Genomic DNA, 22,358 nt, shown 5'->3' with positions numbered 1-22,358 from the left:
TGTAATGTTCAAAAGTCTACCAATTAGAGCATATGCTGCTGAATGTTGAAGGCGATGAATTACATATCCATATACTAGCTACAGTTGTATTCACGTAGAAATGGAGCATTTGTATTATCCTGGAGTGACTTTATTTTGGTTTTGAATAGACAATGATTAAATGTTGTTTTTCTACTACAGACTGCACTGCTTCTTCAATTGGCATTCTCAACTCTTGTTTAAAACACACTGCTCATACAATGCTCATACAATCAAACTATAGTTTTAAACTCGAATCTCGGATATGCTCGCGTTCTAATCAACAATGATCGTATGTCACAAATGCAACTGTTGTTTTTGTCAATCATTAGTAAAAATACCAGTCAGCTTAATGAGTTCAAAGGACATAGTATTGTACAATAGATTTGATGAAAACCGAGTATTTACTATATACTTTGGTATCTCTGTTTAATGTTTCTCAATGAATAGACTAATATGAATGGGCCAATTTACCACCAATCATGGCATGTGCAACTTGTATGGCCGTTCAACTTTTATTTGAATGTTCCGTCAGATTCGATTGCAAACAAGTTTGCGACTCTTGTCTCGATTCCTATCATCATGTTTGGCTGCATCGTTGCTGGACGACTGGTATGACATCTACTATTATCGCATCTGATCTTGTATGCTCATTCTTGTTTGAAAAACATGCGCTCATTATTGTACCGGTTTAGGTTCAGACAAATCTGCAACAAGGTCTGCATTCGAATGAGCTCTACATTGTACAGTAGCAATTCAATACTTACCCCTTGTACTTTATTGTAACTGCACATATTTATTTCTCACGACAATCACTTATTGGAACAGTGGATGCTTCCAAGGTACTGTACGATATTCCAATTGAACTAAATGAAGATCCATTGGCCATAGAGTGGATTACTGTATATTAAGCAACTGAATGCAATCCATTTGACCATTAGTATGCTTTTGAGCTGCAAGATGCTGCCTCTATTAATCATCTGGTTGTCTTTCTCATCGGCACTGCGCCTTTTCCTCCAGGATATGCTGCTACAGTCCATTTTTTATGGTAATCATGTGCATAAACTGGTTATTATCGTACTTGATTTTGCAGCTGTATGCTGGACTGTTTTTAAAAGTGTAGCTGAAATGATTTACTTTTTAAATGAACCCAAATACATCGGATCGGCAATCTTATTATAACTGCATCCAGGCCATCTACTGCCAACCCCGTATGGACACTGCTGGGTCACATCTCTAATGAAAAACCATCTGCTATTTTTAAACTCGGTGGTAAAAAATCCACAACCATATCTAAATCTATGGATACCTTGATGGACGATTCAGATTCTTCACCCTTTAGCAATGTCTCGACCATTGTGGCAAAGCTGGGTATTTCTATCGAGCCAATCGATCAGGTTATGGCACAGGTTTCTACCCTGCCGTCTGGAAGTCATTCTTTGAGTGCTGATTTGGATACGAGCATGGCAGTTGTTTCCAGAGGTTCTATTGTTGGCTCACTCAGACCCGGTGACGCAGAAACAATTGCAAACAAGCTTCTTGAAAGTATGTGTAATTTTTTGGTCTTGGTGAATGGTATTTACACTAATTACAATTGAATGAGTAGATCTGTATAATTACTGCTGCAGTTTTGCTGGAAATATGCCAATGGGAGGAACATCTATGTTTGGACTAGACTGGGGAACAACATTCATACCACTCAAGGTATTTCATTTTGTAATCTCTTGTGATTCTTGGTACTGACTATTTTTACAAACTACTAGGCACTGCACGACTGGTACTTGACAACACAGCGTCGGATCAAGGCAGACCCCACCTTTTTAAAATAGTTTGCTAAAAATATTTACATTAATATTTTGGGGGTTTAATTGATTCATTATTACTTGAATGAACCGTGTTTGCTTCTGTATATATAAAATTGAATCTACTGGAATCAACTGTATATAATTTAAAGTTTATCAAACCATAAGCATTCGCCAAGTATAGGATCGACTTGAGCAATATGGGTAGCAAGGAGCTTTCCAAGTTGCTCATCAGGATTTAGACCGAGGTTTTTTGCTCGACTCCATCTTTCAAATCTAGATAAACCTACACAGGGACCCAGCATAGCTGAAAGATCAAAAGAGTGGAATGCCTTGATGAGAGCTGGTCTATCTTTTAGCATTTCGACAACTGTTTAGTAGGGATCAATCAAGGTTATGTTAGTAGTCTTGTATTGAAGCATATAAACGCGAGTTGGACTTGCCATCAGAATCCATCTCTACATCTGCCTGAAAACAAGTATTGGGACGTTCTTCCTTGACAGCACTCTTGACCGTCTGCTGCGTGTCTTTGAGTGATTTCTTGAGTTCATCAGCAGCCTGCAGTACTTTTCGTTGAGTAAAAGTCTTCAAGAGTTGCTGTTGTATCCTTGTACTTGTGCCTTGTTTTTTTGTCAGTGATTTTGCCGAGTGATGAGTTGAGCTACCGAGGTTAGAACGCAATCCATTACTCCCAGCAGAACTACCTACGTTTGATGTTGCTTCTTGAGTAGACGATGGCCTTGAAGACGACGATAAAGGTTGTTGGATGCCACTGCGACGTGCCCCTGCTCGTCCCATTGTTAGAATGGTGGGAAAGTTTAAAACAGTCGAGTAGAAGATGGATGGAATCTACAAAGAATGATTATTGGATAAACTGCAGTTGTAGTAAATAGTATGCGCTGCCAATGGATAGAATGCATTGGCCATGAAATTGTAACGATTAGCTTTTGCTATAAATCTGCAACTTTGTTCAATTCAGTTTTACTTGTTCATGTTGATATAGCATATTTTTACTGTAAGAGCGTCTGTCATACCATGCCACACCTATCATGCATATGCTTTGATTGTTTGATGCAACCTAGTAGGATAAATTCAACTTGATTTGACCTAGACATGGATCAACTGGTAGTGATGATGCAGTTGCTTCCAATAGTCATTTGCAGATTAAAAGCTATCTGCCGCTCTACTGATTTGCAACTCAAGTCGAATGTAGCTAACAATGCTTCCGTCACTCCAATGCAGTTCTGTTGTATTGAGCTAGTTCTAATGGCATATGCATTCTATTATCCAACCAGTTTGACTCATGATTCCACTTGTGCAATGGACAGTAAATTACATTGTCACTCCAAGGATTGCTGCTTCTAGTAACTAACAGAATGCGTATATTTCATAAATACTACACATGAATGGCTATAGATTCTCTTTATTTCCAATTACTTTACTATACGTCTTATTTGCATGTCTTCCAAGCAAGATCTACTTTCTTGGATCATTCCTGGCAAGAAGATGCAACCCGTTGCTACTTTCACGTGTAGCTCAGCAGGGGATCAAGACGATAATGATGATGCCAGTGTAGTTTTAGATAGTGATGAAAATACAGCAACTCTAGCTAATTTTCCAGACTTCTCTGTCAAAGCTGAGCCGTCTTGTTTGATTTCAGAGTCTATATCATCCAACTCGGTTTCTGATATTCTCGCTACTAGTGCACTTGCTTCTCAACCCAATCATGGTCTGTTGACTAGTCACGGTAGCTCCTCTGCCCTGTCGATTCAGTCAACTACTGAAACAATTTATTACCCTCGCCGACTTTATTCCAATGAACCTATTCTTCCTGCACCGCTTGCCTCCATAGTCTCGTCGATTTCAACTATATCTCGTGTTTCGATTAGAATAGCCTCTGTCATTGCAGGCGTCACTTTTGATTCACTCAAATTTGGCGTATCTACTTCATTTGATTTGGGTCGTCGAGTCATGGTCTCTGCTGCATCATCAGCACGAACCCTGCATTCGATCGCTGCTCGACACGAGACGGTATCCGCCGATCATGGTCCTTTTTTCAATGTACTTGATAAATATACCGATACAAGTATTTACATAATCCATACTGCCTTTTCTTTGGCAGAGCTTTTGACATTATCTACATTTCATATTGCTTCTACCACGGTGAATTTTTCACTACAGGCCGCTGAGGAGTTTGTTCAAACTTTTGACGGTTTGTTTGGCGAAACAGATACATCAAAGACGCTTGCTGCGTTTGTTTGCATATTTATGGAAGAGTGGCGTGGACAGGATGATGCTCTTGGACTGAGCACTCAGATAGGAAAGTTGTCTGCACTCGGTCAAATTTCTAAAGCGATGCTGGTATGCATTTTTTATTTTTGCAATTTGATTTAACAGTATTGACTACAATATTCGAATTTTCACCAAAGCATCAACTAATTTGGGGTTGTCTGATGTTTATTTTAGGCGTATTGTTGTCTTCAATATGTCACGAGAAAACGATGGAGAAGTTTAATAGAGCTGGAGCCTGTGTTTGTTGGACGAGCTGGAAAAACAAAAACATATGATCCTTCCAATGATTTCTTTACATTGAATTTCTTTGATACCAGTGGTCCACTTTCTTGCAATCCATCGCCTGCTTCATATGTTCCAATACAGCCCATTAGTTTTTTGGATGAAGACATGCTTTTTTCAAAACTACCAAGACGTCGTTCGTTTAGTCAACACGGACTTTCTACTCGTGCATCTATTCCTGCCGCACTTCGAATGACAAATGGTTCATTATCTATTTCAACCACCCCTGATCTTTCTGGATCAAATATTCCACGTCGTCGATGTGTATCTGGGCCTCTTGGTGATGCTTCATTTATGCATGGCATGACATACTCACCAGATTCAATCCGGTTTACACCTAACGAGTCTTTCTTTTCCTACTACAGCCCATGCTTAACAGCTCAATCCAATAATATGGATTTGGAGGCTTCCCAAAAGGCTTTTACGGATTGTTCTGAAACATCAAGTTTAGCCAAGGCGGTAGATACGCACTACTTACTTGACGAGGAACCAGTTTTGGATCCATATATAGGAACTGTATCCAAACTTATACCACCCGAAGCAAGTAAAACGACCAAGCTGCCGATTTCAGTAGTTTCTGACCGATCTCGTGTAGAGTTTGCTTTTCGATACATCAAGTTTGCTACAGGAGCATATGGGACCAACTTTTTAAAACTTATGGGTCTTGGAACCTCGCGTGAGCACACGTACAAGACTGATGGCGATCACCATAATCATCAGTCTCTTGCCAATCATGCACGAATTCCTGTAGAGCATATTGTTACTTCATCGTTTTTAACACCAAACAAAACAGATCCTTCGAAACATCAAGCACCTGTACATTATGTTGTTGTGGATCATGAAACCAAGTCTGTTGTTGTTAGTTTGCGTGGAACTTTGGGTATCTCTGATTTAGTAACTGTAAGTGTCTAAACATCATTATGAACTATTTTGCTTGATTGCTTAATTTTGCTGCCAAATCATTTAGGATCTTTCTGCAAGCTATCTTTGCTATAAAACTTTACAAGGACTTGAAGGATATGTGCATTCTGGTATGTACAAGTCTGCTCAGCTGATCTCTAAAGGACCAGTCCGAAAAGCTGTGATTGATACACTTGAAGAGCATCCTGGATACGCGCTGATTCTAACTGGCCATAGTCTAGGTGCAGGATGTGCTGCATTACTATCTGTTATTTGGTCAACCCGTATTACCCATTGGAATGGCCAGGATGATTTTGTGACGAATGAGGCAGAAGGACTACCTGTCCGACCCATCCACTGCTACGTGTTTGGGCCTCCTGCTATCATGTCAGCTGAATTGTCTCGAAGCTACAAATCCTTGATTAGCACATTTATTTTTCGTAAGTTTTGTTTTTAATTTGGTACTGTTTTCTCGACAGAAACTGATGCAATATATCTGGATCTGGTTAAATCGTTGCTGCAGGAAATGATGCTATTCCACGACTCTCTCTTGGCCTTATCCGTGATTTTCGAAATGTAACAGTCACTCTATGCCATGATAAAGGAATGGCAGAGAAAATCATTATGCAGGTATTGGGAATGTTTAAAAAAAATCATACTCCAGCAGTGCTGACGGGGGTTGATTCTGAATCGGATGAACTGTTGCACTGGGCCACACTCAAGACTCTTCGGGCGGACATGAAGGCTGAGAAGTTATATCCTCCAGGCACAATGTAAGCAATAGTGCTGGGATTAGCAGTTTGTACACATCTACGGTAGCTGTTAAATGTATGCATCACTTTTGTTTTGTTTGTGCAATATAGATATTGGATTAATGCCAACACTGGGAAATTGCTGGCTCAACCACCTCATCCACTTAAACCGGACACATCACATCTGCCACAGCCAGCAGGGTTTCCCGCGCTACCATCTCCGTTACCAGCTCCAGCCTCAGCCCCAGAGCCAAGTAAAACCACTCCTATATCTATTCACAAGGTTCAAGATGTAGAAATGGCATTTTCTGAGCTTGCCTTTTCTACCAAGATGTTTACCGATCATTCACCACATCATTATGAGGGAACACTTGAGCTGCTTGTACGTAGCATGGCTGCATCTGAATGAACTTTGGTAGGATTGGCTAGAAAAAAGGATGAAGATTGAATTATGTATGCTTTTTTGTTGAACATGAATAAAGTAAGAGTAATAGAATACTGGATTGGAATGTTGCAAGATTAGGATTTGTAATGAAGGGTTGAGCACAAATCAACTCATATCGGATAACCTGAGGGTGTGACTGAGATTTCAATTTTGTCAATCGATGACTTGATTCGATGCTAATCTATCTTCACTATTCACTGCTGCCCTATTCTGTAATCACCTTCATTGAACATCATACTTGATATATTCTAATACTAAACTATGCCACTTGAATTGCCATCTGAATCCACTCTTGTCCAAAACGAGCCTATTTTGACTCCCGATCCCCGTCGCTCGGTTTTGTTTCCTATCAAATATCCTGCTGTAAGTTGCATCAGTCTGTTTGCCTGATGTGTTTTATTAGTGCTGCTGTAGTTTGCTTTTAATGTTCTGGTATCAGGGCTTGTATCGTCTGAACTTGATGTGTTGGCTATAGCGATTACTATTTCTATTAGGTGGCCAATTCACCATGAGCAATTATTGTACCATTGACTATTCTACTTGTTGAAAGAGTTGATCTAGCCAGTGCATTAATTTGTACTTTATGATGTTCTTGTCTATTGAGTGAGTGGGGTTTGAACATGCTTTCTATCCCAGACTCGATGAGATTTGCCTATACTATTCCTCCAGCTCAGCTGTACATTCATCCATCTACATTTAATGGTAGCACTATGCTCATTTCTGATTTTTATTCTATTATTTGAACTATTCAGGTATGGAGAATGTACAAAAAGGCAGAAGCCTCGTTTTGGACTGCCGAAGAGGTAGACTTATCCAAGGACACTCTTGATTGGGAAGAGCGACTTACAGACGATGAGCGTTATTTTATCTCTCGTGTGCTGGCATTTTTTGCTGCCTCGGATGGCATTGTTAATGAGAATCTTGTTGAGCGATTCTCCCAAGATGTGCATATTCCTGAAGCTCGTTACTTTTATGACTTTCAAATTATGATTGAGAATATCCATAGTGAAATGTACTCGCTATTGATTGATACCTATATCAAGGATCGCAAAGAGCGAGCCTTTTTGTTTGACGCCATTGACACAGGTGCGTTGAATGCTTTCGGACACTTTCTACCACTAACACTGATTAAACGATTTGTATATTATTGAAATTTGTTTACACCCCAAAAGTTCCGTGTATTCGCAAAAAGGCAGATTGGGCCCTCCGATGGATTTCGGACAAAAAATCTTCATTTGGAGAGCGTCTTGTTGCCTTTGCTGCAGTTGAAGGAATTTTCTTTTCTGGTTCTTTTGCATCCATCTTTTGGCTTAAAAAGCGGGGTCTTATGCCTGGTCTGACCTTTTCCAACGAGCTCATCTCTCGTGACGAAGGCCTTCATACTGATTTTGCCTGCCTTCTTTTTACTCTTCTAAACAACAAACCCACAGACTCTGTCATTCAGCAAATTATTCACGAAGCTGTCACAATTGAGCAGGAGTTCTCTACAGAGTCTCTCCCTGTAGCTCTCATTGGTATGAACGCCAATCTTATGAAGCAGTATATTGAGTTTGTTGCTGATCGGTTGTTTATCGAGCTTGGAATGCCAAAAAAGTATGGTGTGGGCAATCCCTTTGATTTCATGGATATGATCTCACTCCAAGGAAAGACAAACTTTTTTGAAAAACGTGTTGGAGAGTATCAGAAAAGTGGTGTGATGAACACAAATGCTAGCTCAAAGGAGTTTACTATTGAAGCCGATTTTTAAGATTGCACTTGGCTGCGCCAAGTTCGTTTTCATTATTTCCACTAGTAGCGCATCTGTTGCTTTATGAATCCCAACTGTTGGATTCGCTTGTGCTTCATGAATGTCTTATACTCTGTGGTGATATACTGCTTTAAACTTTTAAAAAATGAATGGATTTTTGACCTAAAATGGTTTGACAAACCAAAGAAACAAAATCGCACTTTATTTTCAACTATTATAATTGGTGATCAAAATCATGTCAATGCCAGCAAAACCATTGTCACTTTATGCCAAAAAAACATCTATATGTTTCCAAGTATCAGCACTAGCATTTCTCACTCCTCGTTTGCTCCTGGCTGGCATTGGACCATTTCTTCGAGTATACAATATTTTTAAAAATGTGTTTTTGGCGGAATATTATGTGCTGGAATATTCTCGCATTCATGGTATAAGAGTTCAACCCATGGCATGTGCTGGTCTTTACAAGGATGAAGATAAAAGTAAGTAGTATCTCATACTTTATGTTTTAAAGCTGTGTAATGTTGGGTAGTCCGATCCCTCGATCATGGCATCAGAAGGCCAGAGATCTGCATTGCAAATAGACATTTATACCTGCAGGCATGATGCTCATTATAATTGGCTCGAGTATTTAGTAGATACAGTACAAAAGTTTACGGTCGCTGTGTTTGGTGGGAAACATTTACAGACACTGGAAATCACTGTTGCGGACAATGCTGATTATGACGGTATTCAAATGAGGCTTTTGGATTCATTCGTCAAATTTCCCGACTGGATTCTTGAGGCCCATTGGGTCTCAGCAAATGTAACTAATACTTAGCATTGTATCGAAAATATATCTGGAATTGCAACCACTAACACTAGATTAATGCGACAGAGCGATTCCGAAGAATGTGATGCTCTCGTTCTTGTATTTGCTCATAATTATGTCGAGGTGTGGTCGCATTCATCAAAAACTATACTTTTTAAAGTTCAAAACGAAGAGCGGTGTTTATTGCAAGTGATTGCTTCACGTCAGAGCTCTGGTTGTTTGTTGGAAATAACGCCTGTTCTAACCTTTTACTGTCATCATGATTGGAATGGCATCAAAATATCTTGTATGTGTCGATAGGTATTCTGCTCGATGCTTTGGATCTCGACTTGATAACGTTCAGATTGCATCTGGAACTGTATTTGGACAGGTGATTCTTTGGAATCTGTATGCCCAAGATGAGCAAAATGATGGTAAAGCACTAAAGCGTCTTATTGGTCACGAGGTAATCTTTTATCTAGCCATTTATTGAACTGCAGTGATTGGCATCACTGCAGTTTAGTTTTTTTCGAGTCTCATATTTGCTTTCATTTTAGGGTGTGATATTCAATATTCAATTCAGTCAAAACGGATCCAAAGTTGCATCAGTGTCAGACGATCGTACTATTCGTGTGTGGTCAACTACTGCTGATGACAATATGCAGCATACGATTATGCACGGACATTTATCACGCGTATGGGATGCCATGTTTGTAGGAGATATGGTTGTCAGTGTGTCAGAGGATGCCACTTGTAGAGTATGGAATCTGGATTCTGGTGCACAGTTGGCTTGCTTTCAAGGACACGATGTCAAGCATGTTTGGGGACTTGCTGTTGATTCAACCCACTCGGTTATTGTAAGTTTGACCATTTGAATGATTGTAATTTTAACAGCTAATATTGACACCGTATCTTGCTTGTAGGCTACTGGAGGTGGTGATGGTGGCATAAGGCTCTGGAACATCAAGTCTCTGGCTGAACAAAAATCAGGTATACTTTTGTATTTATAAATTATGGTTATATCTGTTACTTACACGACTTTTTATAAATTATATTGAGTAGACGTTGCTGACGAGATGATTACTGTATCACTGATTCCTGGTGAAAAAATAGGCAAAAGGGTAAGTGGGTTTAGATGTATTGGTGGTGTTTGAATTTCGCTTAATTGAATGCAATCTTATTCCATGATTATTTTTGAATACTTTGGTTCAAGGCCGAGTTTCCTCGGGCTTTTGCATTTGTAAATGACACAAATGTATTGATTTCATCCAGCTACGGGTAAGTCTATCAAAATATTCATCTGATTATGGTTGCATGATATTTAAGCGTTTACCAAAATCATTGAATATATGCTACAAATGAATAATTTAGGCGATTTATTTTATGGAGCGAGACCGATCGCACACAGAAAGTTATCTTGACTGATGAACGGGTTTCTTCATATGTGGTAATGAATACGATTCCGAATAGTCAAGCAGTGATTGCAGCCACTATTGACGGAGACTTGCTTTTTTTCAGTATTGATCAAACATTTGAGGTATTTTATTCATATATGCATTGTTGAGATGGAATAATTATTGCTCAATATCAGTTTAATTTGAATACTGATTTTTTCTGTAACACTTTAGTCGATTGAGTGGAAGCATGTAGTTTTCGGAAAGATTGACAACATTTTCACATTTATTGATGCGTCAAACAGTGATGTTGCGCATATTATGGTGTTTACTCATCAGGGAAATCGTGCTGTTTGGTACACCGTTTCTGGACTGAAAAGTACTAAAGTGGGAGGCTATCCTACAAAAACAATCTACGCACGGTTTGTTTTACCACCAAATGTAGTTGTCACTACAGCTTTATTACATATCACACAAAGCATTTTGGCCATTGGAACCCGATGTGGCAGCATTTTGCTATATGATGCATCCGGTGATGCTAGGCTTACATCAAATCTACCTTCAATGCTTGAATTATTAAATACGCATAGTGGCGAATCGCTTACCAGTATCTTGGCTGTCGACTCCATCTTGACAACGGATGCTCAATTGAGACCCATTCATTTATACACAGTCGGAAGAGATGGACATTATTGCAAATATGTACTGTATCATGACCGGCATGACCAAAAACGAGTTGACTGCTTTCCGCAATCAACTTTTCAATTTATTAGCAAATCCATACACGGTTGGCACATTGATCTCATACATCAATCTCGACTCACTAAAGGCTGGCTAGAGCAAATTATTCTTGTTGATGGCATAGTCCTTGTTGGTGGGTTTTATGACAAAAAGTTTTTTGTTTATAACGAAACGAAAAAGTATGAAATGGCGTCGATTTCATGTGGAGGAGGACATCGGCAGTGGAAATTACAAGTATTTGATGGACTTTTTCAGCATGCCAACTTTGCATTTATTCGTGGTGGCAATTTAATGGTTCTTGCGAAGCGACCATTGATGACTGCACCATTTATTGATTCAAAAATACAAGACAATTACTACGGACGAGAGACGCGAGCTGTATTGATTGTAGATCTTGCACAGACAGCCACATCAACAACTCGGTTGGTTATTTCTGCTGGAGAAGATGGAATCATGACTTTGCATAAATATGATCCAACTCTTTCTGCAGGAAAAATTCTTGAGCGACTTGGTACGTATCGTAAACATTCTGGAGCAATACGATGTTTGTGCCAGATTCAAAGACATGATGGCCAGACAATGATATTTTCTGCAGGAGCACGAGAGGATTTAAAGTGCTGGAGATTGCACGTTGCTAAATGTGAGGATGTGCAATATAGAGTCAATTTCTTGGATGTTGCTACTGCGCCTACTGTGAGTCAAGTAAGTGAAACTCGGATCATGTCAGTATCTGCCGTACGACTTCCATTGGCCTCTTTTGGATTGAATACCAACGAAAGTATGCACAGCGTAGAGCGATACTATGTTATTGCAACTGCTTGCTCGGATGCTATTGTTCGAGTGTGGTTATTCGATCAGATTGACAATTGTTTCATTTATTTTGGCGAGTCTGGGTTCCATGGCCGATGTGTACAGCAGGTTCAACTGTCTTGGATTACTGAATGTAAATTTTTGGTACTGTTTAGTGGTGGTACTGATGGACGAGTGGCTTTGTGGGATTTATCTCGGTTGGCCAAGGACTTTCTTGTGCAGTATCAATCACGACATATAGAAAAATTGAACGTCGATTGTTCAATATCACAACTGGATAGTCCTATGGCAACATGGAAGCAGCATAAGTCGGGAATCAAGGCAATGCACGTATGGGTAGATCCTACCGATACCCGCGAGTATTCTTCACATAGTAGATTGATTGTTGCCACAGGTGGTGATGACAATGGGCTTTCAATATTGCATATTCATATTTGTCCACAAGCGGATAGCACAATTCAAGCACATCTTTTAAACCAAACCACCCACTCTTCAGCTCATGCTTCTTCCTTTGGTGGCGTGACGGTAATGGATCGTGATCGTATCTTGACTGTATCGATTGACCAGCGATTGATTCTCTGGCGTATTCAAGAAGATACAATGGATGTGATATTTGAAAATGCAGTGTTTGTTGATGTGCCTGATGTTGGAGATATGGCTGTTTCTACATCTGGTTGTGGAAATGGTAGTCAAAGTGTTGCACTAGTTGGTATGGGAATGCAGATACTTGATTTGGAATTTTGAATAGATTGTTGAGATCTAGTGGTTTAATTTACAGCTGTACTCACGCAAGATGATACACTTGCAGACTGTCACTATCTCGCCTTGAAATAAACAGTCGAGTATTTGTTGGTTTCCTACTATAAATCTACTGTTTGTTCAGCATTGTCAATTTTTTCAAGCACTCATATGATATGCACAACATCCAGTTATAGTTTTGAAATACTCTTTTTCCATTTTGGGTATAATCATACATTATACAATCACCAACTTTAAAGCCAGATATTTGCTTTGATGTTACCAATACAACTCTGTATCTTGTATCCTAAAATATCAGATACGTCCACGCCTTTAAGAAAACAAAGATTGCATACCAGGAATGCGGCTGTCATTTCCACGATCACCCAATGTTTGCTTGTAATAAAAGGAGAGTTGGAGATTGAACAAATGTCGGCTGTAAGATTTACTGGAACTGTGACGTCAGTATTTGTTTAGTATTTTTATGCAAAAGCAGATACAAAAGAGAAATATCAGTGAGCCAATGGATTGATCCAAAGGACCCATGTTGTCCAGTTTCATGACAGCAACCATTCATGAAACCGGGTGTTTATCACCGACACGAGTGCCCCATATTGCATGAGTACGACTGCAATCTAGTAGAAACAAATTGTATTAGTTCAAAGCAGTCCGATCTAGAACGTTTGCTTTGCCTGTATACTATAGTGCATTGGTAGCATTTGAACGAGTTTTACGCAGCACCAGTGTTTAAACTCTTAATAAACGTTAGGGCTAAAAGCAGTGTTTATTGTACTTTCAGACTACTGTCATAGGAAGATCAAGTTTAGATCAGGATCATTGTGTTGTGATATGCTGGCTTGAATCGCTAGACTTGGATTTGCATTCTTATGGCTGTCGCTGCTTATGCTTGCCATTTTCAGGACATACAATTCTTAGTTTGCCCTTTCTGGCTACAAAATAGCAGTGTTCGCATCGTCTTCTCAACGCAGTCTTGATCTTGTATGTTCTGATAGTGGACTGAACAAAAGAGGTTGTTCCGCATACCAGAGCGGAGGAATGGTTACCACAAGGACATTTAGTTGTGGTAGCAAGACAGGATGAGAGTGGTGAGGTGGTGATTGATCGGGAAAGCAGGGAAGTCGTCCACTGTGACTGCTTAAATAAATTGGATACTGCTAGTTTGTAATACTGAGACGCAGTAGTTTGTTGAATGGGTTTGAGCAATCTAAACATCCTGTAATGGCTATTGACTAGTTGGATGACCTTTGATCTTTCAGCCTACAGAAAAAGTTGAAGACAAAAGGGATGAGAACGCGAGAAAATATTCATTTCATCAGCACTAATATCTTGTTCAACATTCATTATTTTTGTCGATTTCAATTTGTCTAAATATTCTACAGTTTTGTTTTAATTGACTCGAGTCTATAGTCATTGTTTTGACCCATTGGCGTTTCCAGCTCTTTTGGATTACCATTCAGTACTAGTGCCAAAAGTATCAACTGAGCAGTTTTTTATCACAGCTCTACGCTCATCACAGCTGTCATCCCTATATTCACTTTTAGCCTGCGGAATCCTGCCAACTTCCTGTAGGTGCATTATCTATTACTGTTGATTTCGCTTGGCTATCGAGCTTTTCCAGTTGATAATTATAGTATCAGTTCGAAAACTCGGTTGAAAGTTGCAATTTCTAATGCTTTATTATTCATCTGGTCTTGTAGCTACGGTTGTTCGACTTTAGCCGCTTGAATTTATTGTCTACATTGAGCGAGACCGCTTAGCGGCTGGATATTTCCGAGCCTACAAAACTGATATTGGCGTTGTAAGGGCTAATTCACCGCAGGTGCAATAATTTTTACAGGTAAGCCTGAATGCTGCATCTCCAGCCTCATAAAATTTACACCAAATGTTAATGTGGCGGATAGTTGACATGGTGATGACATGTCCATATACTTTTTCTAAACCAGAAAGTATTTATCTTCCCGCAGCTGGCTGGAAAGGTGCAAATAATTAGTTTGGATGGTCTGGCAGTGCATATTTGCATCGCACCAGTGCTGTTGCTTGGAGTTTCTTTCGTTTGTTTATTCTGGACATTTTCCATTTCTGTTGCATATTTCCGAGGCTGTCATTATTTCCACCTTGCAATCCATTGGTGGCAAGCATAGTGCCAACACCGTCATTTCTTCCGCTTCTTCAAAAAATCTGATTTCTGCGTAGTATCGGCACCTCATAGGTCATCCATATCCTGTATGCCACTACTTTTAATACCCCCACAAGCAAAAAATTCATCCGCCCCTTTTTATAAGGACTATTGATTAAATTGCAACGAACATTCATCCGCTGATTAGGTTTAAAGCCTGTGATGACTAGCATTGCTGGTTATACTACTTTTTTCTACCCACGACTTTCAATTCAATACTCATTTTAAAAGACTGGTATGAGTTTGACAACTGAAAATGACATGAATATCCTGGCTAACCACGTTTCTACTTGTATTACTTTTAGCAAGTGCGCTATCTGCAACTCAAGTCATCAACTGCCATACTCACAAGCCTTGGTATCATACCATTTCGTTGTACCTGAAACTGTCCTCTGGCAATCGCTTAGTCCTTTGGCATTGGTCTGAAAGAATCAAAAAGAAATCCTTTCAAGCAATTCTTTGCCTCCAACCAATATACGTAGTTTCAGCTTGTTCTCAATGCCAAATAGTAAACCATATACTGGGAACACCCACAAGGGCAATTCATGTTCTAAAAACCAACCCTCGATCGAAAATACACTCGCACACATTGTCAATCTATTTCAATGTGCTGCATGCATGGAGCTGCTATTCCAGCCATTGACTCTACCATGTGGATACTCGGTTTGTCGTCGATGCTTTCGAAGGCCTTCTGCTAAACCCATTCGTGGCCGCTCACTTCAGTCACAAGTCAAGCTCATGTCACAGGTCTTTGACAATCGTACAGGAATTCCATCAAACCAACTCAATGGCATTAATCAGCATTCATCTACTTTATCCTTTTTTACAGCACCGGAAATACTAGACAGTCAGACCAGGTCTGTTCCAGTACACCCACAATCGCCAGTTATGGACACAATCTCAACAAATTTCGTTTCGGATGCCACTACTACAATGCGTCCATATACCGTCACTTCAGATATTTTCACATATACTAATACTCACGATACCTCTGCAGCCTTGTCTATGGCATCGGCTACTGCTACCGAATCTCCTGCTTCACAAACCACTTTGAATTCAGCCGCTCCGCCTAATATTCCATCTAGAAAATTCACTTTTCCAGCTCCATCCCCCATTTGGGATGCAGATCATGAAGCAACTGCGCGACAAGCAGTAGACTGCGTTGGTGCTTATATTTGCCCTGTAAGAGCATGTAGACGACAACATCGCTTCAGAGGTGAGCGTGGTGACGTGATACTAACATCACTTTTGGAAAGACTATTTCCAAAGGAAACTGCCGCATTAAGATTGGTATTGCAAGGCGAAGAGCGACTTAAACAATATTGGAATCCAGCTCAACCCATGTGTCAAGATGGATACTGTGACATTGGTTCAAAAGATCCTACTTCATGTACTGTTCGCAACAAGGAGCATGATTTACTAGACATTATTCAATCATGTTTTGAACCCGCCATTGCTCAGTGTGAGTTTTTACAACTACCGTATGTTGTCAGAGCCAAAGTGTATGCCGAATTGGGTCGTTTTGATGAAGCAACAGCCAGTGCCAATTTTGCCTCCTATTTGAACCCCATCAATCGTCGTGGATTAATTACCGAGAAACTTATTGCTTGGCGTAAACGTATGCACGAGTCACAATTACATATTCTTGCCACTTGTGCCATGTCTGCCTTGTACTGTACAGAGTTTAATAATGGTGCAGAATTTGTCGCAAAATCAGTGCAGACTGCAGTAGAGGATTTAAGAACAGAGATTTACACCTGCATCTATAATGAGGATGCAGCTGATGGTCGCAACTCATTGCCTCATTCCTGGGCAAACATGAATCTAGATTCTACTTGTGGGTCAGTCCCATCTGCCTCGTCGCCATCTCCATCCAGCGAGATATCGTCTCCAACTCAACAAAATATGTTCATTCCTTCGTCAGATGGTATTCCGCCATGTGTTCAGAAAGTTTCGACAGTATCTGCATCAGATGTATGTGTTGATCCAAACCACTCTTCTGAATCATTCATGCCGTTTGCCTTGCAACAAACACTTCAGTTACTGTGTGCCAATATAGTTGCTGCCTATCCAGAACTATTAACACTTCAAAAAGACCAGCAATCGATCGATGCATTGGTGTATACACGCTTGGGAGAGTCACTACTAACACTGGCTGATTTGGAATGCCATCTCTGTCTAAGTCCTATGGTACAGCCTATTACTTGTCCCTGTGGCCATTCGTGGTGCAAAAATTGTCTACTGAAATCTTTAGATCACTCCCGTGATTGTCCCATGTGTCGGTTCAAGCTACCTCCAATTGGGTATTTTATGATGAGACCAAATAATCGTATCATGGATAGGTTGATTCGCACCATCAGCAACGCTCACCGTCCTGTACAAGCTGTCACTTCAAAAACAGTGCCTTCATTTCCCGTCTCTGACGCGTATGCCCATTCTACACCACTTTCTGTTGCTACATTGGGTCTAAATGGAGCACCTACAACTATTTCTTCTGCATCCACCCACTCTAACAGTGCCTTTACGGAATTAGAAGCGGAACCATGCGGAACTTTAATAGAAACTCTTAATCGGGGCGACACGCCATTTAAAGCGATTGAAAAAATTCCGCTATTCATATGCTCTCTTGTTTTTCCGGGCTCCAGTCAGGGCTACCATGTGGTTGAACCTCGTTATCGCGTATTGATTAAGCGGTGTTTGGAAAGCAACCGCAGATTTGGCATAGTGATGCCTCGTCCTTCACATGCGGATGAATCGCCGTGCATGGACCATGGTACTCTAGTTTATATCAAACGCTTTGATCCTCTTTTCAACTGCGATATAGTTTCAACTTGTGATGGAAACTTGCCTCACTATGTCTTGGAGGTGACTGCGCTTCATCGATTTCATATTATATCAATTGAAAAAAATACTGCGGGGTACTATGAAGGATATGTGGAGCGTGTCGAAGATATCGAGCCAGAGGATGAGTGTAACAGAGATAGAACAGGCGATGCATCAACAGGCCTACTTCCTGTTGATAATGGAGCAGGAAACACTAGCACTAACCTTGATATACAAGCTCGATCAGAATTTCATTCTCCACATCACTATCATCAGCAGCAGCAAGGCGGAAAGTTTCAGCAGCATTACAATTATCCAACTTCATCTGTCTCGGCGCCAAAACCCCAGCAGCCATCATCAACACCGCAATGGCGATACAATCAAGACTGGGACCCATCAGCCCTAGTAACGCTGATCTACAAGGCACGTCATTTTGTATTAAAGCTGTTGGCTTCGCTTCCAATGGCGGCACGTCATCATTTCGAGCGACAACATGGTAAAATGCCAGATGATCCTGCAGAACTGTCATTTTGGCTGGCAGAGTTTCTACCTCTTAATCCATACGTTTTGTATGCTTTGCTTCCATTGAAAAGTGTTACAGGCCGTATGAGGTTGATATGCTCATGGATTGATCAAACTTTGATAGATCAGCAGCAACAGTCTCAGATTCGTCAGTGATTCTGAAATCTATTTACTACGAATTTGCTATTCCGACTTGCTAATGGGATTGCTAGATTATCTCTATGTAGAAGCCAATTTTTTATTTTCATATACTATCCTCTGCTATTTCAATAGTTTTCTGTAATATACACCATTCACTAGCTTTTTAATGTTTCGAGGGATTATTGGTTTTTTGAAAGAGTAAGAAATTGACTATTGCAAATGCAGGATGAAGCTTGACAAGCTTATCCCACGTTTAGATTATATTCACGTAAAATAGAATACATTTATCTTGCAGTAATTGCTTTGGAATAAACGATGATTAAACATTCATTGTTTTCATACCACAAATTTACTGCTTCAGACATTCTCGACTCGATAAGCAACATCCATTATATGATTACACAATCAAACTATTCCCTTCACCCTTTTGGCATAGCCATACATCACATGATCTTTAGGTTTGAGACCAAATTCATTTACTGCAGTTCAGATATTCAGTCCAATTAATTCATTTGTTGTATTCTAAAACCCAAACACATTTACGTTCTAGTTCAACAACGATCGCACATTTCAAGAATGCAACTATACATGTCAATCATTGGTGTTTAGGAGAGTTGGGACGAATCAAGTGTCAAGAATGTGGGATGCACTAAAACTGACGTACTCGCTTGGTTGCTTTATACCAAAACAAGCACAAGATTAAGCCGTTCATATGACTTGACTCTGCCCAGTCAATTCGGCGCGAATTGGCATGACTTGAAACTTTGTATTGTTTCATTTTACGTGGATATGGCTGTAATTTCATCAGAATTTGAATTTGTCGTGAGTTGACTTTGATTAGGAATATTAAATATGTGGTGCCATACATCACTTGCAGTTATTGCATTTATATCCACTGCGTTTGTTCAGGTCAGTCTTGCTCAAGAAGGCAGTCGCTCTTCAATTGGAACTGCCTCGAATCCCTTTGCTGGCTACTCTTGCGACTCCAATGCATGCAAACTTCCCGCTTGCAAGTGTGCCACTATGAGCCCACCTATCGAGAATCCACCTCAGTTTGTAGTAGTAACGTTTGATGATTCTGTCCAAGCTTGTAAGTAATTTGCTATTTTATGGTATATTCCTGCCATGGTTCGATTCATTAGAGTCGAGATGTAATTGTGCGCAGCAAATTGGCTTATTGGTGATGGCAGCTTAGAACTGCTTTTTAATTTCTTGGATTTGAAATATGGTCTGCATATGCCATGGCCTTTGACATGTAGTTGTTAAAGGTGCATGCCAAACTATGCTGGGTGTGTACTTTAAGTGCTAGTCAGAATGGTTGTCTAGACAAGTGTGATGCAAGGGGCGGTTTATTGAGTGTTCAATTAAAGATGGCATTACCAAGGCAATGAATATCTCATGGACACTGTCTTTGCTGAACATTCGTTGTCTAATTTAATGCCATGGGAGCAGATCTGAGTTGACTCACAACAAAGTCTGTTGCTGATATCCTACGACAGCTGTATTCACAAGATGGACTACTTTTGTGTCCATCTTGCAGTCTATTTTACTTTGAAATAGGCAACAAATATTCATTGTGCTTATTAGAAATTGACACTTTCAATTCTTCCAAGCGCAATGATCATGTAATACAATCCAACTCTACAAACTCATTTCTTGAATCCTAAACTTCAGATACGATCTAGTTCAGAAACATATCACCCGTCTTGGCAATGCAGCGGCTGTTTCTATGCCGACACCAAAAAAGACCCGTGAATGAATCGAAAAACAACAGTCTAGTATATTGACAGCAATCATTCATGATGCTGACTGTTATGCAAACGCATTTATTTCGTATTCCATTTCATATGAACATGACTAGATTCAACAAAAATACTTTTTATTGTGGCGATTTCATGACCATTCTAACCAACTATTCATCTGGGCTTACCTAATTATTGTTACTCGGCTAAAAAGCCGTCTGGCCTCAAGCAAACGCATTGTTCAAAAACAGAAAGAATCCCAATGGATGTCCCGCTTTGGGTACTTGGTTTGCTCAGGTTTACTACTCTGATCCGATACTGCTAACTCAATGGTATGCCGCTGGTAACGAAATTGCAGACCACACCGTTACCCACGTTCCGCCATTTACTGGCACCTATGCAGAGATTGAAGGAATGCGTGCTTGGGCTACTAGCTATGCAGGTATTCCTCGGGGAAAAATCCAAGGTGTCCGATTTCCCTTTCTCAACTATACTGCTAATGCTCTCAGCATGATCCAAAAAATGGGATTCACCTATGATTCGTCCATGTCGGCTTTGGATACTGATTCTGTTTGGCCATACACACTTGACAATGGACCTGTCAATGACTGCAGTGGCCAGATCGATCTTTGTAGCACCGGATTTAAAGCACCAGGTCTTTGGGAGGTCCCGTTGTACGGCATTAGTGGTATGTAGATGATCAAACACCCATTTTAAATAATCTTTTGACTGCCTAGAATTAGAATCTAATCTGCAAATTTGGGTTTGAATTGTAACCTTGCCAAACGCGGCATGATTTAGGTGTCGATGGAGCTCATCTGATGGATCCTTACAACGATTTCAATATTGCAAATCCTGTACCCGTAGCTACAATTGAAGCCGATTACAAAGCCACTTTTGATAGGCACTATTCTGGCAATCGTGCCCCCTTTGGTATTTACACACATCCAGTTTGGATTGGTCCTGCTAATCCACCTGCTATTCCCGACGGCACTGGCAAGCTTGCTATGCTTCAAAATGTACTTAACTATGTAATGAGCAAGCCGGATACTTGGATGGTAACAACCTCTCAGCTGATTGCCTATTCCAAGAACCCTGTACCCGCATCACAACTGGGTGCTCAGCCTTACATGCAGTGTACACCCAATCCCGCTCCTCCTACTAATATCTGTAACGGAATGAGCGTTGCCGGTGCTGATGTCTGCAACCTTCCAAATGGCACGTTCAGTAGCTGCTATGGGTGTCCCAGTGCTTATCCAGATCTTGGTAATCCCAGTCCTTCTCGCACTGGATCCAAATGTCCTGTTCCAGACACTTGCGATACCTTGTGGTGGGATCCAGTTGGATGCAAGTGTCTATGCACTGTTTCTGCATGTGCCTGGAATGATACTTCCCGTTCAATCAATCTTGATCCTGCTTCCCTCAACAACGTGGTATCTGGCAGTGGCAATGGAGGTAGGCTCCACTGATTATAGATTATTGATGTATTACACGATATTGAAGATTAACACGATGCTTTGAATTTTAATTAGGTGCTACAGGTACTACCGGAAAGTCCAAAAATGGTGCTGCCAATGTACAATCTGCCACATTGGCTGTGATTGTTGCTGTATCTATCATGATTTTAGTTTCTTTTGTTTCAATTTAACATAATTTTTAATACCAAACTACCATAGGCTCGTATTTTGTTTTTACCCATTGAATTATGTAGTTAAAGTGGACTAAACCCGAGTCAAACTTGATTTGAATAATTTTTGTTTAGTCCTACTTTTCATTTGTCGAGTGTTGAGCAAGTGCGTCAGCACGAATTTTATATAAATGAATCTGGTTTCATAAACTTTAGTGCTACACTGTTTAAAAGCAATCTATATGACTGCTTTAAAATGTTTGTAAAGCTTATCTCATTTTTGAATTGCGTCAAGCGTCTTGTGTCGAGTAGACATTCAAACTATTGGAAAATTGGTTGTATTTCAAAGCAATACACAATCCAATAATAGCTCTCCTGATATGTCAACCATAGATTTTACTCGTGTATGCTTGATTATACTTTGGTAAGGATTGCAGACACTTTTTCATTTTATATTTACATTATCACCAGCCATAGGCGATTGAAAGTGCAAGTAGTGTCCAGTCAGTTTGGCACCCATCATTTCATGAGATTGGATGTTTATGCAATGTGTCACTTATTTAGTGCTCCATTTTACGTGTATACAGCTGTGGTTGTC

At 40.1% G+C, this 22,358-nt stretch overlaps 8 protein-coding genes across 8 annotated transcripts; 6 read left to right on the top strand and 2 right to left on the bottom strand.

Moving 5' to 3' along the window:
- Positions 1-474: 474 nt before the first annotated feature.
- BATDEDRAFT_24016 (uncharacterized protein) lies at positions 475-1,847 on the top strand (the record flags this gene model as incomplete). Its single annotated transcript, XM_006677825.1, has 5 exons — positions 475-630; positions 960-1,066; positions 1,211-1,563; positions 1,625-1,722; positions 1,782-1,847. 5 exons carry the CDS (start codon positions 475-477, stop codon positions 1,845-1,847), a joined length of 780 nt encoding a protein of 259 aa, XP_006677888.1.
- Positions 1,848-1,966: 119 nt separating this feature from the next.
- Positions 1,967-2,618, bottom strand: BATDEDRAFT_87849 (uncharacterized protein; the record flags this gene model as incomplete). The annotated part of the gene is made up of 2 exons (XM_006678060.1): positions 1,967-2,190; positions 2,249-2,618. 2 exons carry the CDS (start codon positions 2,616-2,618, stop codon positions 1,967-1,969), a joined length of 594 nt encoding a protein of 197 aa, XP_006678123.1.
- A 660-nt stretch (positions 2,619-3,278) lies between these two features.
- Positions 3,279-6,455, top strand: BATDEDRAFT_87707 (uncharacterized protein; the record flags this gene model as incomplete). The annotated part of the gene is made up of 5 exons (XM_006678169.1): positions 3,279-4,181; positions 4,287-5,294; positions 5,362-5,734; positions 5,818-6,067; positions 6,158-6,455. 5 exons carry the CDS (start codon positions 3,279-3,281, stop codon positions 6,453-6,455), a joined length of 2,832 nt encoding a protein of 943 aa, XP_006678232.1.
- A 245-nt stretch (positions 6,456-6,700) lies between these two features.
- Positions 6,701-8,420, top strand: BATDEDRAFT_16297 (uncharacterized protein). The gene is made up of 3 exons (XM_006677719.1): positions 6,701-6,854; positions 7,244-7,577; positions 7,664-8,420. Exons 1-3 carry the CDS (start codon positions 6,753-6,755, stop codon positions 8,236-8,238), a joined length of 1,011 nt encoding a protein of 336 aa, XP_006677782.1. The 5' UTR covers positions 6,701-6,752; the 3' UTR covers positions 8,239-8,420.
- A 376-nt stretch (positions 8,421-8,796) lies between these two features.
- On the top strand, positions 8,797-12,834 carry BATDEDRAFT_87471 (uncharacterized protein). The gene is made up of 9 exons (XM_006678168.1): positions 8,797-9,040; positions 9,113-9,231; positions 9,347-9,491; positions 9,583-9,882; positions 9,949-10,015; positions 10,088-10,146; positions 10,239-10,303; positions 10,397-10,562; positions 10,654-12,834. The coding sequence occupies exons 1-9, from the start codon at positions 8,972-8,974 to the stop codon at positions 12,712-12,714; spliced, it is 3,051 nt and encodes a 1,016-aa protein (XP_006678231.1). The 5' UTR covers positions 8,797-8,971; the 3' UTR covers positions 12,715-12,834.
- Positions 12,835-13,593: 759 nt separating this feature from the next.
- Positions 13,594-13,941, bottom strand: BATDEDRAFT_10423 (uncharacterized protein; the record flags this gene model as incomplete). The annotated part of the gene is made up of 1 exon (XM_006677656.1): positions 13,594-13,941. The coding sequence occupies one exon, from the start codon at positions 13,939-13,941 to the stop codon at positions 13,594-13,596; it is 348 nt and encodes a 115-aa protein (XP_006677719.1).
- Positions 13,942-15,337: 1,396 nt separating this feature from the next.
- Positions 15,338-18,736, top strand: BATDEDRAFT_87470 (uncharacterized protein). Its single transcript, XM_006678167.1, has one exon. The coding sequence runs from the start codon at positions 15,404-15,406 to the stop codon at positions 18,404-18,406; it is 3,003 nt and encodes a 1,000-aa protein (XP_006678230.1). The 5' UTR covers positions 15,338-15,403; the 3' UTR covers positions 18,407-18,736.
- Positions 18,737-19,243: 507 nt separating this feature from the next.
- BATDEDRAFT_10655 (uncharacterized protein) lies at positions 19,244-21,602 on the top strand (the record flags this gene model as incomplete). Its single annotated transcript, XM_006677685.1, has 3 exons — positions 19,244-19,481; positions 20,348-20,818; positions 20,935-21,602. 3 exons carry the CDS (start codon positions 19,244-19,246, stop codon positions 21,600-21,602), a joined length of 1,377 nt encoding a protein of 458 aa, XP_006677748.1.
- Between the last annotated feature and the right edge of the window lie 756 nt (positions 21,603-22,358).

Source organism: Batrachochytrium dendrobatidis (genome assembly GCF_000203795.2).
Source record: "Batrachochytrium dendrobatidis JAM81 unplaced genomic scaffold BATDEscaffold_4, whole genome shotgun sequence".
Lineage (NCBI taxonomy): Eukaryota > Fungi > Chytridiomycota > Chytridiomycetes > Rhizophydiales > Batrachochytrium > Batrachochytrium dendrobatidis.
Note: the sequence above shows the minus strand (reverse complement) of the source record. Positions and strands in the feature narration are given on the sequence as shown.